The sequence below is a fragment of the Oxyura jamaicensis genome, chromosome 3, assembly GCF_011077185.1.
Source record: "Oxyura jamaicensis isolate SHBP4307 breed ruddy duck chromosome 3, BPBGC_Ojam_1.0, whole genome shotgun sequence".
In the NCBI taxonomy this organism is placed as follows: domain Eukaryota; kingdom Metazoa; phylum Chordata; class Aves; order Anseriformes; family Anatidae; genus Oxyura; species Oxyura jamaicensis.
Window position 1 is genome coordinate 13068706 of NC_048895.1, and position 15105 is coordinate 13083810.

The 15105-nt window shown below is 41.6% G+C and overlaps 1 protein-coding gene across 2 annotated transcripts in view; it reads left to right on the forward strand.

The window, feature by feature from the left end:
• SYNDIG1 (synapse differentiation inducing 1) overlaps positions 1 to 15105 on the forward strand; it is a 76389-nt gene that overhangs the window by 57966 nt on the left and 3318 nt on the right. Inside the window, exon 4 of one of the 2 annotated variants that reach the window (XR_004749897.1) lies at positions 13437 to 13879. Coding sequence is in view for 1 of the 2 variants with exons in the window: in XM_035323115.1 (XP_035179006.1) it covers positions 13437 to 13595 (159 nt within the window). In the remaining variant the exon portion in view is untranslated. Of the gene's footprint in view, positions 1 to 13436; positions 14934 to 15105 lie in introns of those variants that run through there. The other variant, XM_035323115.1, reaches the window with a different exon arrangement.

Genomic DNA, 15105 nt, shown 5'->3' on the forward strand with positions numbered 1-15105 from the left:
TGCCCAGCCCTGGACAGATAGTGCTACTGCTTGGATGTCTCTTATACACCCACACACCAGCTCCTTTCCCACTGAAACTCTTGGCATAAGAACACAGTGTACCACACCATCTCTCCTTCAGACAGCTTGCATCCATGTAAGAGAACGGAGATAATGCCCACAAAATGCAAGGGCAGGGTTGCTGTCCTTGAAAGAAGAAAGAGAGGATGAACCAGGAGCACAGAGGCAACAAGAGGAACAGAAATGAGCTACAGGAGATCAAAAAGGATGAAGTCTGTAGGGGAAGAGCAAGGGCTGAGATAAAGCCCTTTCACAGGCCCCACACATGCAACCCACTGTACCACTGAAGCCCAGGGTTGTCTGCCTGGGTGTACTGCTGTTGTGGGACTGAGGACTTTTGTATACAAGAGATTAGGAGCTAGTTTCTCTGTTGGCATCACAATGCTGCAATGTGTTATTGCTGGAGAACATAGAGTTCTTGTCTTACAGACGCTGAGTCATAGGAAAGACAGAGCAGTCATTTCAGGGTGTTGACAGCTTAATGCAAGGTTAGGCCTTCTATTTCCATGCCAACAGCATGGTGACAAATACAAATGAATCGTTCCAGGTCAGCTGATGAACTTTCCCCATAGTGAAAAATGAGATCTTGTTGAGTCTTCCTCTAACAAGTGTGGAGCTGAGTCAAGATATGAGCATGCCCTCCAGTTTCTTCAGCCTGTGCAGAGGTGTTGCTGGCATTAGTAGATGCTCGTGGGATGGATAGGGTAGGATGCCTGTCTTACAGCACTTTTTAATCTCCTTATTCATTTTTCTCCATCCAAGCATGGTTTGGGGGGCTAGGCATGAAGGAGAGCACCTTCTTTGTACTGCAGTGATCACACCACCTACGTTCTCTTGCAGTTCCCAGGTCTCCCCCACAATATGGGCTGCCAAGCCAGGAATAATATGCTTATTATTACCCTTCTAAGTATTCCTCAAGGTGGCAGAGACAGCTTCAGGTCTGCATCCAGAAGCAGACAAAAAATACCCCATAGGCCCAGACCATCTCTTCTGAGAGGGTCACTACTTCACAGGAGTTTGTTCACTTGAGGCCATCCCAGCCCCAACAAGAGAAGCATCTTCCTCAAAAAGAGTCAGTTTTCTGAAGAAGCAACACATGGTTCTGAAGAAGCAACACATATTTGTGTGTAACACGTTTTTTGATACTGTTTTCTGCCCTTGATCAAAAAGAAATGTCACATTTCATACTCAGTCCCTTGCCTGTATCTCTTTTTAATCTAAAATGCAGTTTGAGTTGCTCCAAAATTATTAATTCTCCCATGCCAGTTACCAGCTCAAAAATTCCTGGTAGAAATAAGAAAGGAAATCAGAGCTGAAAGCTTGCCTACTACCAGTAATTTACAGTGCTTTTTGATGGCTTTAATCAAGAGTAAACAGATTTATTTATTTTTTTTCTCAAAAAGTGGTGACTTTGGCTCTGAACCTAAATAGGTGCAATTTTTATGTCAGTAAAACCAATGTTGTTAATTAAATAAATATAGGAGTAGAATCTTAGCTTAATGGATTAACTCAGCATGACAGCCTGCATTATAAACCTGCGATGCCGAACCCTCCTGAGAACAGACGAAAGTTCTGGGCCAAACCACGGGCCCACCCAACCCAAATAACCTGTCTCCACTGGTGTCATAAGCAGATAGGAAGAGAGGTCTTTAGGAACAGAGCAACCATGTGCTTCCATATTGCTTTCACAATGTTGTTCCCAAATAATATCCACAACACATGAATTACTAAAATCTCAGTGATGAAACAATTCTAATACAATATCTCCTTTGAAACCATATCTTGAAAGAAAACACTTTGCTGCTGAGTTCAACAGGAAAAATAAATACAGTTTCAGATCTTTGGTGTCAGAGGTAGCAGTATACAAGGGTGACAGAATGCTTTATATACTGGATCATTCTGTTCACTACCTCATGCAGAAAACCATCAGTGTTAATATAAGATGCAGCTCAAAAGCCAGTGAGGGGACCTAGTCCCCTCTGGTTATTTATTATACAAGCAGAATGAGAAGGATGCTGTTTGTGACCTCTGTTTCCTTATTTTTAAAAGATGCTCTTTGCTGAATACCTGGATTGGACTTAGAGATCCCCCAATCACCTTGTTCCAGTTCAATATTCAGTCTTACAAGGAAAGTCTCTTTGCTCTCCTGGAATGAGCTGTTCTGCACAAGGCATTACATGGGTGTGACGGGGAGCAGGCCTGTCTGAGAATGAATGTGATGAATGTGTGAGAATAACTGCTTCTCCGAAACAGGGGAGGGAGGTTTCAAAAAAGTATTACCACGTAGTAGTAGTAGTAATAATAACAGTAACAACAACAAAATAATAACAATAATCATTATAACAATAACAACAACAGCAAGAGGAATGAAAAAAAGGGAAAAAAAGAAAAAACATGAAAGAGTGTGAGGTTAATCTGAGGTAATCTTCAATAATTTCAGGGAATCAGGTATGGGGAAGAGAAAGTATATTCAATTAAATGAAGTGTTTTACTTGACTAAATCAAGACATTTTATTTTAAGTATTGGGGTTAGGTTAATCATTCTCATCAGAAGAAAAAGATAGTATTTTTTTTTCTTTTTTTTTTAAATAAAAGCAAGACACCTAAGTACTGCCAGAAAGAGTTCATTTTTGTCCAGAGCCATTTATATATCTGCCACTGCTTACAAGAGATCCCAGACCTCTGAGACGCCTGAAACAAGTACCTAAACATAAAGACTTCTGTGACACCCTGCTGGGTTTGCTACTGTCATGTGGGCTTGCAGCCAAAGTGAGAAGACAGGAAAGAGATTACTATTACACTAGGGAGCTGCTGCTCACGTCTAGGAATGGTGGAGGATAGAAAGAGAAGGGACTGAAATTTGGGTCTTGCTTTTTTCTCTAACACAAGCTGCTGGGCTCTGCAGGGCTGTGTCTGGCACTTTGTACTTCACCTTGGGAAAGCAGGCCATCAGCAGTTTGCAGGAATTGAATTTATGGCTCGGTGCAATTTAGCTATCTTACAGCTTTATCTCGTGCAAGGGAATTCCCTGTGCAGTCAATAACAAGTTAAGGCTAGGCATTTTTTTGCTGGTAAGATATAGACATAATCACTAGCAAAACTAGCAGGTTGTGATAATTTTTGTGGCCTTTGTCTGCCTGCCTGTCCATCAGCCCTTACCGATAGCTTTTCAATCCATTGGCCACTTGCGCCGTAAGGTAAGCAGAGTACCAGAGCTGGAACAGAACAGAACAGAACAGAACAGAACAGAATAGAAGAATAGCATGACCACTCAACTGAGGGGATGTTCCAGAAAAGGTGAGGGGCTGGGATGCATTCAGGGCTTCCAGCTGCGCCAGATGCACTCTTTTAGAAGAGTAGATGTAAGTGATATTAGTATCACTAATAGAATCACTAATAGTACCACTAGTATCACTAGATATTTGTATATTAGTGATATTAGTGATATTAGTATCACACCCCAAGTTACGTCAGAGTCACTTTCCTCTGTGGGTTCCTAAACAAAGCTCCTTGTCTCTTTTCAAAACTAAAGTCCTTAACAGGAAGGAGCAGGCTCATTCATACTGTGGACATCCACTTATTGCAGAGCTGGCTGATACAGAGAGCTCTAGCAGCGTAAACTGATTTGCTTCTTAAAGCAATACAATAAAATCAGCGAATACTCTGTGTAGACATTCCAAAGCCTTTGCAATTTAGTTAGATTTCTTTCTGGTTGATGTTAAAGTAAAAGAACTTAATTGTCATCAGGATACCTTTCAGGAGCCTGGGTTTGCTGCAGTTTCTGCAGCAACACTGGATCAACAGGAATCCTTCCAGTGCCTCCAAAGGACAGTGAACCTCCTTCCTGTCCACATGGAAATTAAAGGCAAACCCTTGATGTTTTGCTCAGATTGAACTCTAAAAGAGGTATATCCCCACTGAAGTTATTCTCCTTGAGAGAGTGCTGCAGGATTACTTGCTCTTAATTACTTGTGGTCTGTCTCCTGTTATAAAGCAAATCCATTACAATTTCTGACATAGTGTAAGAAGAGAGAGCATGTTAAACCACACATAGCCTGTGACTCCCCTTGCCTTCAAGACTTTTTCTGTTTGATTAAATGTGCTGAAAACCCAGGCAGAGCTGTCTCCAAGTGTTTTTCAGACAAATGTGCTCCTTGAAGGAAGAGGATTACATTACCTCACATTCACTGTTGGGTGCTGGAGAGTCCACAGTGCATGGTATCTTTTTACTCTGCTAGTTAAGATATAAAATGACAAAAAGTTTCTCAGAAATAGCTTGGGCTGGGGTCTCCTGCCACCACAGCAATCAGAGAGCAGAGGCTGGTCAGAGGAATTGCAGACTTTTCAGGCTGGTCTGTCAAACAGTACCCCAGCAGCAATCCTTGTAACAATTCCATGTAACCCCATGAACTGGGAAAACAACCTAGGGGAAAAAAAAAAAAAAATAATAATAATAATTTACCTAAAATCCAGAGGTTGTTTTTGTTTTTCAGCTCAAATCAGAGCAGCTACAGATGAGACAGTGAGAGTTCAGAACTGGAGAAAGTCATTCTCTGTATAAATCTCTTCCTGTCAAAAGAAGAAACCATCCCAGAGGCACTTTCAAACCTGCAGAGGCTCTTTCCCTGTTCTGATCCCCTGTCAGATGTGTCTCAGGTGCCCAAGGCAGGAGTCCCATCACATCCTTGCCTCACCATCCCTTTCTTGTCTGCTCTCAGGGTGGGAGATGGGGGCAAAATGTCCTGCTCATATACCCCAAGGCACAGCAAATTGAGCCAAAATGAGGAGCCCCAGCTTCGAGCTGGGGATTGGTGCCATCATTCCACATTAGATGTACACTCATGGCTTGGTGTCAGGTCATGTGGCCATCTTCATGGACAGAAAAGGTCCCAAAGCTGAGGTTTGAGATCCACAACTGCCCAGGCTGGGACCACACATTGCACTTTGATAAAAGTGGAGTTGGAGGGTCATGGGGCAGAAGGGTTGGATGCAGACAGAGGGAATTTACTCTACACCAACCCTATATAAGAAGATAGTGGTAGAAAGATATGAATGCAGATCTTTCCAAATTCAGGAAATTGTTGTAAATAGCTCATATATAAGCTATTATATATAATATATTTGAAGGCCAATAGCCTTCATATAAAGAAGAAACTAACTACCAGCTAAATAGGGGAGGGAGGGGGGGAAGAGAGAGATCATTAGGATAGAACGGGTCATTAATAATTGTTTGATAAACAAAAGTGGTACCTGGGTAGCTGCATCCAACCTCCAGGCACAAACACATGTGTGGGCACATATCTGTCAGCATGTGTAAACTAGGCTTCACAACGTCACCTTTCCAAAATGTTCTTCTCCTCTTTCGTCACAAAATGGCAAAATCTGCTTGAGGGCTAGAAACAAACTGGAGAGGCTGAGATCCTCTTCTTTACCATAAACATCCAAGGTTTCAAATTCCTTTATCTGCCAGGAAAACAAAATTGCCCTCATATTGCAGGCTGAGGTCTCATCCTCTCAAGTGCAATCAAATGAACTGCTGTTGCTGTGGAGCTCGTCTAAAAACATCTCTCTGCATTCTGCTCACTCAGGCCTTTTACGCCTGCTGTTCTCATTATTATTCTCTTGTTTTTCCAACTGTCAAAATCTCACTCGGACATTTATAGTTTTATCTGCACTTGAATGTACAATCAAACGCCACAGGCAGCACCAGCCGGGGGCTGAATCACGCCCTAGCTTACGTCATATTTTCAAATTCCAACAGAAAACATTGATACTGAAATGATCTAATGGCTCAAACCCAGATGTTATGAAAGTCGATCATGCAGAAGAGGCAGAATCATGCTGGTCTCCATTTACACCCTCTCCTCCCTATTCACACACTGTTTTCCTGAGCCTTTCTTGAGCGTCCAGGAATAAACCTCGTTCTCAGTACATCCCCTTCCATTAAAACAGCATCAGTTAATTTAATGGTAGTAGAAATTCTTTTTCTTGTTCTCACTTGTCCCTTTGTCATTCAGGAGCTTGGTGTGATTTTGTTCAGACTGGAAGTTCCTATACTGTTACAGGGCAAAGAAGGTGATGCTCACCTGAAAAGAAATGCCACTTCAAGGGCTGGCTGGAGTAAGATTTGGTTAAACTTCATGTGAATGTGAAGTGCAAGGTAAGAGGTGACTCCAGACACAATATGGTTACCTGCCTGCCTTTTGTGATGCACCTGCATTGCGCAGAGCTATGCTTTGGCCACAGAAAGCACAGACCTGTTTACTAGAATGAGGATTTGCTAGAGAAAGAAATCCTCCGAGAATAGGTTTTCATACCAGCTTTTGTTTTACCACTCGGAATTGCAGCAGAGCACTTCAGACATATGGAAGAACCTGGAGCAAAGCAGCAGCAGCAGCTGCTTATAGCAGCTTGTCCCCTCTACAGATATCAAGGAAGTTCTGTTGACATCCCCGTATCATCTTTTTGGCATTGCTCCCCAACTGCTAGTTGTATCTCAGCACTGCCCCACATGTAACGTGGCCCTCATAAGCTATCCCAACTGTATCCCAGTGCTACCAGACAGCAGAGCAGGTAATTGTCACAACCTTACAATTTTTAACATTTAAATGTTCAGGGTAGCATTTAGAAGAGGGTTGATTCATCTTTGGAGGAAAGATAACAGTCCCAAGTTATCTAGTCTCTACCTATCAACACTGGAGAACGGACAGAAATCCCCTGAAGATGACCCAAGTAATTGGTTTTAGACACTGCTGTCAGAAGGCTGGATTAGACTAAGCTGGACACCTGCCTTTGAAGAGGAAATGAAACTTAAGCATCACAAGAAATTAAGTCCAGCACTGAGACTAGGAGGTTTGCATATCTGTTTAGGAGTGTCTGCATTTCACATGACACCTTCTTCCCTCTGTTTCCACAATAAGTTCCAGGCAGGGAATGGCCACTTTGCGTCCATTTCCTGGGCCAAGTTCCCAGCAGAAATGATGGAAACCTCCAGAAGAGCCTTTCAGTTTCTACTGGGCTGAAGTTTCTGTTATACTGTGGGCATAGAGGAATTTGCAAATGCCTGACAGAGTGCAGGACCATCTGTCATTTATTCGGATCACCATTTCTGCCTGTGGAGCTGTCTGATGGGACTTGAATAGCCCCTTTGTTGCCAGAGAACTCTCCTCAAGCCTGAAAACTCCCCTGACATATCCCAAACCCTATGCCTGGTGCCTGCCAGCCCCATGCTTTTCCCTGCTGAGTGACACCTCCCTTCCGTCATTGATGGTCCAAAGGCAAATCCTGAGCAGTCTTTTCCTATCTGTATCTCGAGGAAAGTCTCTGGAGTCCTTTTCTTGCACTCAGAGAAACTAAGTGGTGTTGAGCCCAAAGATACGAGATATCATTGCCCAGAAATTTGAGATCAGCAGAAGTACAAGATGGACAAGCCAAAAACAGTAGCCAGGGCTTTTGCCTAGAAGAAGGACAGAAGAAGAGATGGGAGCAGGAGCAGTTTCTGTTTGAGTCACTCGTTTTGTGGCATTTATTTGCGCAACACTTGAAGATGTAAGACTCGGTGACTGAGGCTAGTGGCTGCATGTAACCTGTGTATCCCTGCTCCCTGCTGGCCATTTTTCCCTACAAAGTGAAAAGAAATCCTCCTGCCACCTGACCAAACAGGTCTGGATTCCCTCTTCTCCTACTGCATGGGGCCATTCCTGCTGTCTAGCCTCAAGGAGATGAAGCAGGATTAATAATTGTGATCAATGTGTTTCTTGTCTCCAGACACAGCATACCACAAGGTATTTTGTGAGTATGATATATGAATCAGTGTGGGATGCAGCAGAATGTTTTGGCCTTGCAGCTGTACAGGTACAGTATTCATCTTCCCTCAGCCCATAAAACATGCAACCTGGAGACATGATGAATATGTTTTGCTGAAGCTCAAGCGGGAACTCCAGGGAAGTTCCTTGAAAGTGTTTCTAAACAAGACATTCATTCCGTTAGTTGAATAATAATAATAAAAAAAAAACACCTTTCAGGACTCCTTACCCCTTCTCCACACCCCCACTTCCTACCTTGCCCCTTTCCTGAGTTGCTTCCAAAACCTCTAGAAGCCAGGACTGAATAAGAGATGGTATTTGCTCGAGCCCCTGCTTCGGAGTACCTCAGACTTCATGGCAGCCTATGTCAGTAGCTGACAAGTCAATGGTCATAACTGGACATCCAGAGGACACAAGCAAAACCAAGATGCGGGGTTCGTCCAGGGATACAAACCCTTTGCAAGGAAGGTATCTCACCTTCTGGCTGTGCAGCGAGGGAACCTGGTGCTGATGTGATGAATTTTCCCCTACTCATAATTCATCTTGTGTCTTGCACTCATCCCCTGCTCTGTTTATCAAACCTGTTGTTCCCACTGCTGCCCAAAGACTCTATTAAATTGCTTCATCAATCATCTGGCTGCCAGACATAGTCTTGCTAAGAAAGGGAAGAAGCAAATTGATAGAAATGCCATAAAACTCCACACATTATATAATTCTGATTAAGAAAAGTGCTTACTTCTGCACTCACTTTTAAGCCCATTAGAAAAGCTGTTTTGTATTTCTTACTAGTTAAATTAAGGTACTTATCTTGAAGATGATTTAGTGAATCAAAGCCTCTGTTACTATGGCATTTAGATCTTCATTCTTGTACCAGTCATTGCTGCATTACCTTCCAGAGTCAAGTATGATGGGCCAGTTAATAACAGCTAAGTATTCAGCTCAGTAATACTAATAGCTGGAGCTTTATTTTTCAATGGAAGGGAAAAAATGAAAGCAAACATTGCATTATCTGCTTTAGTGAGATCAGAGCTGTGTCTGCCAAAAGCAGCTCACAGAAATCCATTTCCAAACTGGGTATGAATGGCTGGACAAACACTGCCTTTGTACCATTTGACACATCAGCCCAAGGGCCCTAGCGGCCAACATTACCCAATTTCCACATCTAATGAGGAAAACACATGGGTGGATGCAGGGATTCCTCACCTTAGGCAAAGTTTCTGAGTAGATTGTTGTGCCTGTGGGCACCCAGGGGTGCACAGAGCATGTCCATCACAGGCACTGTGGACACCTGAGATGGGGCTTTCTTGTGAAAGTGGGAACAGCATCAGCCTAATGCATCCTGCCTTGCACAATCTGCAAACTGGCTGAATTCCTTAAAAGTGTTTTTAACCAAAATTTGGTGGTTTTTTTTTTTTTCCTTATTCAGTTTAATATTTTTACCTAACACACAGCTTTTTTTTTTATTTTATTTTTTTAACTTAGCTAAAATGTATTTTTATTTTTTTTTCTGCAGTTTTAACCACAGTGGCATTATGAAAACATTCATCATTTAACCCAAAAATATGTGTCAGAACAGGCGGTTGAATTTGTTTTGGTGCCTGAGGTCCCAGTGCTGTGGCTGACTGCAGATACCAAGAAGGATCTATGGTAGATACCTGTCTGTGTACTTGTACCTATTTGGGCTTCTGGAGCCTCTGCTTACCTGTCCGTGGCATTTGATCCAGGTGGCCAGTTCTTTTAAGAAGAGAAGCTTTATCTTTTAGTCTGATATACAGACACTATAAAATCAAGTAAACAGCCTGACCACTACAATTAGTTGTCTGCATTTTAGAAGCCCTAGTTTCTTTTTAGGTTTTATGACCATTGTTTTCACCTTCTCTACCAGGCCAAGGAGAAGCTGGTGAGACTGGGTCTGACTGGGCTCTCTGATCTACATGAGGCATTTCTTGTCTTCATTTCCCATGTTGCATTTGCTAGGGCAGAGTCATCCCTGGAATGGAAACCCCCAAACACACTGTTGTTTCTCTGTGTCAGGCATTAAATGGGCTAGGCCATAAGCTGGTGGATGGCTACCAAAACCAAGGGACTTTCTCAAAGTACACAGAAATATCAAAGATCCCCGTTTAAAAACAAACAAACAAACAAACAAACAAACTAATAAATAAATAAAGTTCAAGAAAAACTGCTTACTAGTTGCCAGATGCTAACCTAATAAAATTGGCCATAATTGTATTTTGTGTAATAACCATTTTCCAGAACCATCTAGCTTAAACCTGCAGAAAGGCTATAATTTGCATATGGTGACATAGGGGAGTAATGGGATTGTTTTTCTAATTAGAAAATAGCAGCAAAATTTTTCTTTGTCATAAGTAGGCAATTTCAGACTATTTTTACACTAGTGGAGGATGTTTTTTGTGTTGGTGATTTCTCCATTTCAATGGAAACCTTTCTGAACGGACTAAAGGAAGAACATAAAATTGTCCTTCTGATGTGCCCTTACTAATGTTCTCTACATCCATAATTATATGTAAATGTATTTTATGTTTTGCTAAATCACAAAATACACACTAGTTCAAAAGGAAGAAAGAAACAAACAAACAAAAAACATAACTCTTGCAATGGGCAATTGTTTGGAAACTAAAATTTATGTGAAAGTGCAGGCTTGTCCCACAGGTAAAATCATGCTATATTGTAATGACAGAAGCTGTAAAATTCAGCAACTCTATGGCAACACACGGTTAATACAAAACTTCTGGTTTTGGCTGGGTTGAATATTTTAACAAAAAGCTGTTTTTTTATCATAGGTACAATCCTTTCACAAAGGTCAGAACCGTCCTCAAAGAGCTCACCAAGGGGTAAACAAACAAAAAAAGCAAAAAGAACTGTTATTAGTGAGCAGGTTTGTCACTAGTTTGAAGATCCTATAAAAAAAAAAAAAAAAAAAAAAAAAAAAAGGGCTATTAGCACTCAACAAATCAGTCTTCTGAATACCTTTGGGTTGCTCAACACATCATTTTGGGTAGACCCTCAGGTTTTATTGAATCCAATGAAGACATAGTGTCAGGTTTTCAGATTATTTGACATTTTGGCTAATGGCTTCTCTTCCCTTGGAGTTTTGGGCTATTTTTGAGTGAAAAAATGCTGCTGCTTTGAAGCTTTACAAAGTTTCATTTAAAAGAGGTCAGCCCAAAATGTTGTAGAATTTTTCATAATATAATGTGACATTTCAGAAATGTCAAATTGAAATGTTCCAACGATTTCCAACTTTTCCTCCATTTTGGGTGTTGAAACTCTTTAACTCTGTTTATCCAAAGCCACAAATATCTTCAGTGCTGTGAATTTACCTTTATGCCTAATAAATTCAACCTAACTTCGGTTATTAGGAGCCTTTCTGTTCAAAGCTTTTATTAACTCTCTGATGGATAGCAAGTGCTTGGAGAAAACCTTTGAGAGCTGAATGACCACCTATTCCTAGAGCTTTCTCTGCTTTCATTGCCAAGACTTTCAAGCAACCTTAACAGAAGCGTCCATGATTCCCAAAGCCCCTAGCACTTTTTCCAGAAAGGGCGCTGTTTCTGAGTGTCTGGAGATTCCAGGCAAGAAGCTCGTAAAATCACTAATAACCTTGGTGAGGGGCTGGCTGGACATCCTTTGCAAAGTGAGTAGGATGCCTTCCCCATCTGAACTATAGGACATGATGCTAAGGGTAAACCTGAGAGTTGTTTATATGTTGCTCTTTGGAAATAGTCATTTTCCTCCTGCCTGCAGCCTGGTCCACCTCTCCTTTAATATGCATTGTCTGACATTGTTTCTGCCTGAAACATTTATTAGGCATTATGCTTAAAAAATTAGGTTGATGAATGAGAAGAGATGGTTCTCCTAATAAAGTCATTGATAGAAAGGCCAGGAGCCTTTTTGTCAGCTTGGAATCTTGTCATTTGTCCGCTGTAAATCGCTCTGAGTAGCAAGATAGTAAAAATGATAGAAAATAGAGCAAAAACTGTCTAGAAACTTAGATGATACTGAAAGAGAAAGTGTCCCAGCAAAATGAGCTTGTGGAGAAATACAATAAAAACATTAAGAATTCCTCACTCGTTGTAACAAGGGAACAAAAACTGTCCAGACCCTATGGAGCTCATATACTTTTAAAAGACCTTTCTTGTAGGTGACAGGTCTGTTACTGCCTCCTGGGTGACCCTGCTGCTATCACACCACTATCTATTAAAAGAAACTCTCCTTTCATCATGCTGCAAGATTGAAACCCACTGAAAAGGCATTAGGCGGTCCTGTCAATGAGTAGATCAGTCCTGTCCAATTCTGGCTTTCCTGCTTTGAGCAGGGATTTGGCTTTTGTCTTGGGTCTTGGACTCGAAGGCAACTGGAAGGAGAGTGTTAGAACTAATATTTGAACACTTCTCTAACTCCAGGTGTAGCTTTCTGCAGAGGCCATCCTGTTGATGTTAGTGTGACTGTGGGATCATCACAGATGACAGTCCCAAACCAGCTGCATTTCTGCTTTCTGTGTCTGATATTTCAGCTGTACTAAAAAGCTGTAAATTTGTGAAGTTCATTGTACTCAGGCCTAAATGTCTGGCATGTAACTTCAGGAACTCCAGCTGATCAGGCTGAATTCAAGGCACCTGCTAGGGTAATCAGACCTACATAAGAGATGTGATGCCATTACCAGGGTTTTCGATCAGTCTTGTAAGCTACTGGATACCAGAGCGAGAGACATCAAAGCCACTTTAACACCATCAAAAGGGAAACTGCTCCTTCTGCTGATTCATCCAGCTGAATGCACTGCCTCCAGGAAGGAAGGCCATGGCTCCAACACCAATGGCCCTGCTGCAGAACAGCACTGAAGCATGCTCATTGTCACTGTGGCAATCAAGCAGAGTGTCCTGCTTGTATGCACAAGCATTCAGCTGAATCAAACATCTACCAGCTCTGGTTTCCTAAGTATTTGTGTCCTGTATTAAAGCTCACACCTAAGGTGAAAGCAAGGTAAGTGGTGGTGGCTGGCCTCTCTGTGGTGGTGATCCTGCACCAGTCACTCCACCTGGTCATGAAAAAGGAAAATTTTGCCCCTGTTCACTTTGTCCAGGTAAGAACATTTTGGCTGACTTGGAAGAACATTTGGTTCCAAGTAGCACTTTTAAATGGCTTTTTCCTGGTTACTTTTCCCAGCCAGGCTGGAATCCACCCATCTTTCCAAAACAGGATTCTAGCTGTTTCTGAAGGGGACATAGGAGAATTTTGGCTTGCAGCCTATCTGCTCACAGTCTCAGGAGAGGCTGAGCCATCTCAGAAATCATTGTGACACATAGTATTGAATCCTACAATATGTTTAAGCTTAAAGGCATTTAAAAATACTGCTTGAGATGCCTTTGGTTCCATAATCATCTCAATCGTACAAGTAATCCAATTCAACTAAAAAAGTATCTGATTCCCAACCAGTTTACTGTCATATCCCCAAGCATGTTTCAGCTAAGAAAAGAGCATCTCATCTTCATTTTCAGATGAAACAAATAAATATATTGCTTTTTGTTGTTGTTGTTGTGTATCTTGCAGACAAACAAAGCTGTAGCCAAGGGGGACTTCCACCATGCAAGTTCCAGCTCTCGGCGAGCACTCTTCCTGGCTGTGCTGTCCATCACAATCGGAACTGGCATCTATGTCGGGGTGGCTGTGGCTCTTATTGCCTATCTGTCCAAAAACAATCACTTATGAGCCTCAGGAAAGGGGGAGAACCAGCCACCCAGCACCTGCACTGCAGAACTCCACAGCAGATCAGACTGCATGGTTTTTCAAAAAGATCAAGAGACAAACAAACACCTTCTGGGGGCAGGTACAGGCTAAGATGGGCTTGTGCATTACTGTAGGGTGGGAAGGTGGCTGTGATGGGGCTAGTTCCACCGTTTGTGATGCACAAGTCTTGCTTCTCTTCATGAACCCCTGTGGAAGGAAAGAAGGAAGGAGAAAGGAAAAGAAAGGAAAAGAAAAGAAGGAGAGGAGTGTTTTGCCTTTGCCTTCTTTGCAATATGGTGTTTACAAGAAGCTGGCAAATGGAGATGTTCTCTGAACACCTTGGTGACCTGAACTTTGCAGCCAGCATGAGCTTGTGCTTAGTTTGCTTGTGAAGCACGGCACTGAGATCTAGAAAAGTATGGACAGTGGCTGGTTCTCTGAAAGAGCAATATAACAACAGGATGAAGAATGTTTTATTTCTTTTTTTTTTTTTTTCCTTCTCTCTCTTTCTCTTTCTTTTTTTTAATGCAGAACTCATTTGCCTAAGAGTGAAGCAGAGAATGGTATTTCCTACTCTTCTCATGTTGGTAGGTTTCCATGGAAGGAAAAAATAAAATAATAATAACAGATATTTTTCCTTTCTTTTGGAGTAAGATGTGACCCACAGGCCCACTCAATACAGACCAGCTGAGGTTACTGCATGACTTGGCTCCGCAGACTGAGTGTGAGGTCGAAGTACCATGGGATCCATTGTAAAATGAATTTCTCCATCCAGTCTCACCATGATAACAACACATTCCTGTGGCATATTGCTCGCCGAGGTTGCTCCACCCTATTGTGGAGACACGCATAGCAGCAAATCCAAGAAACCTGGGGGAAAAATGCAAACTGAAATACTAACCATTTTTAAATTACAAAACATGGAAAAGCATGGGAATTAACAAGGGGAAGGAATGCTTCATATATTTTTGAGGTATTGCTCATACACAGAGTATGGAAGGGGATCACTCAGATTACAAGCTGACAGCTCCTTCGTGGACCAGGGACACAATATAGCCATGGAGAGAAAAGCATGTCCCTTGATAAGTGATGTAATGGTATATTGTAAGGGAATCGAGCATTATCCTTACTTCACTGACTAGTTTATTTATTTATTATTTTATTCTTTACTCCTTCCCCACAGTCACCCTTTTATTTTGTTTTCTTACAAATGTACCATTTCACCAAGGATTTATGTGTATAGATATATATATGTATCTACATATGCATATATCTATACAGAAACTGATCAAGACAATAAATATTTTATTATTCACTGCCTCCTGTTTTATCAACACCATTTCTTTACCCAAAGACCTTTTTGTCCACCTCTGTATTTTGTGTCTGTTTTGCTCTGGGATATTTTTTTTTCCTTCTGTTTTGGGGTTGACATTGTTTTAGTTTTGGCTTGACTTTTTTTTTTTTTTTTTTTTTTTTTTTTTTTTTTTTTTTT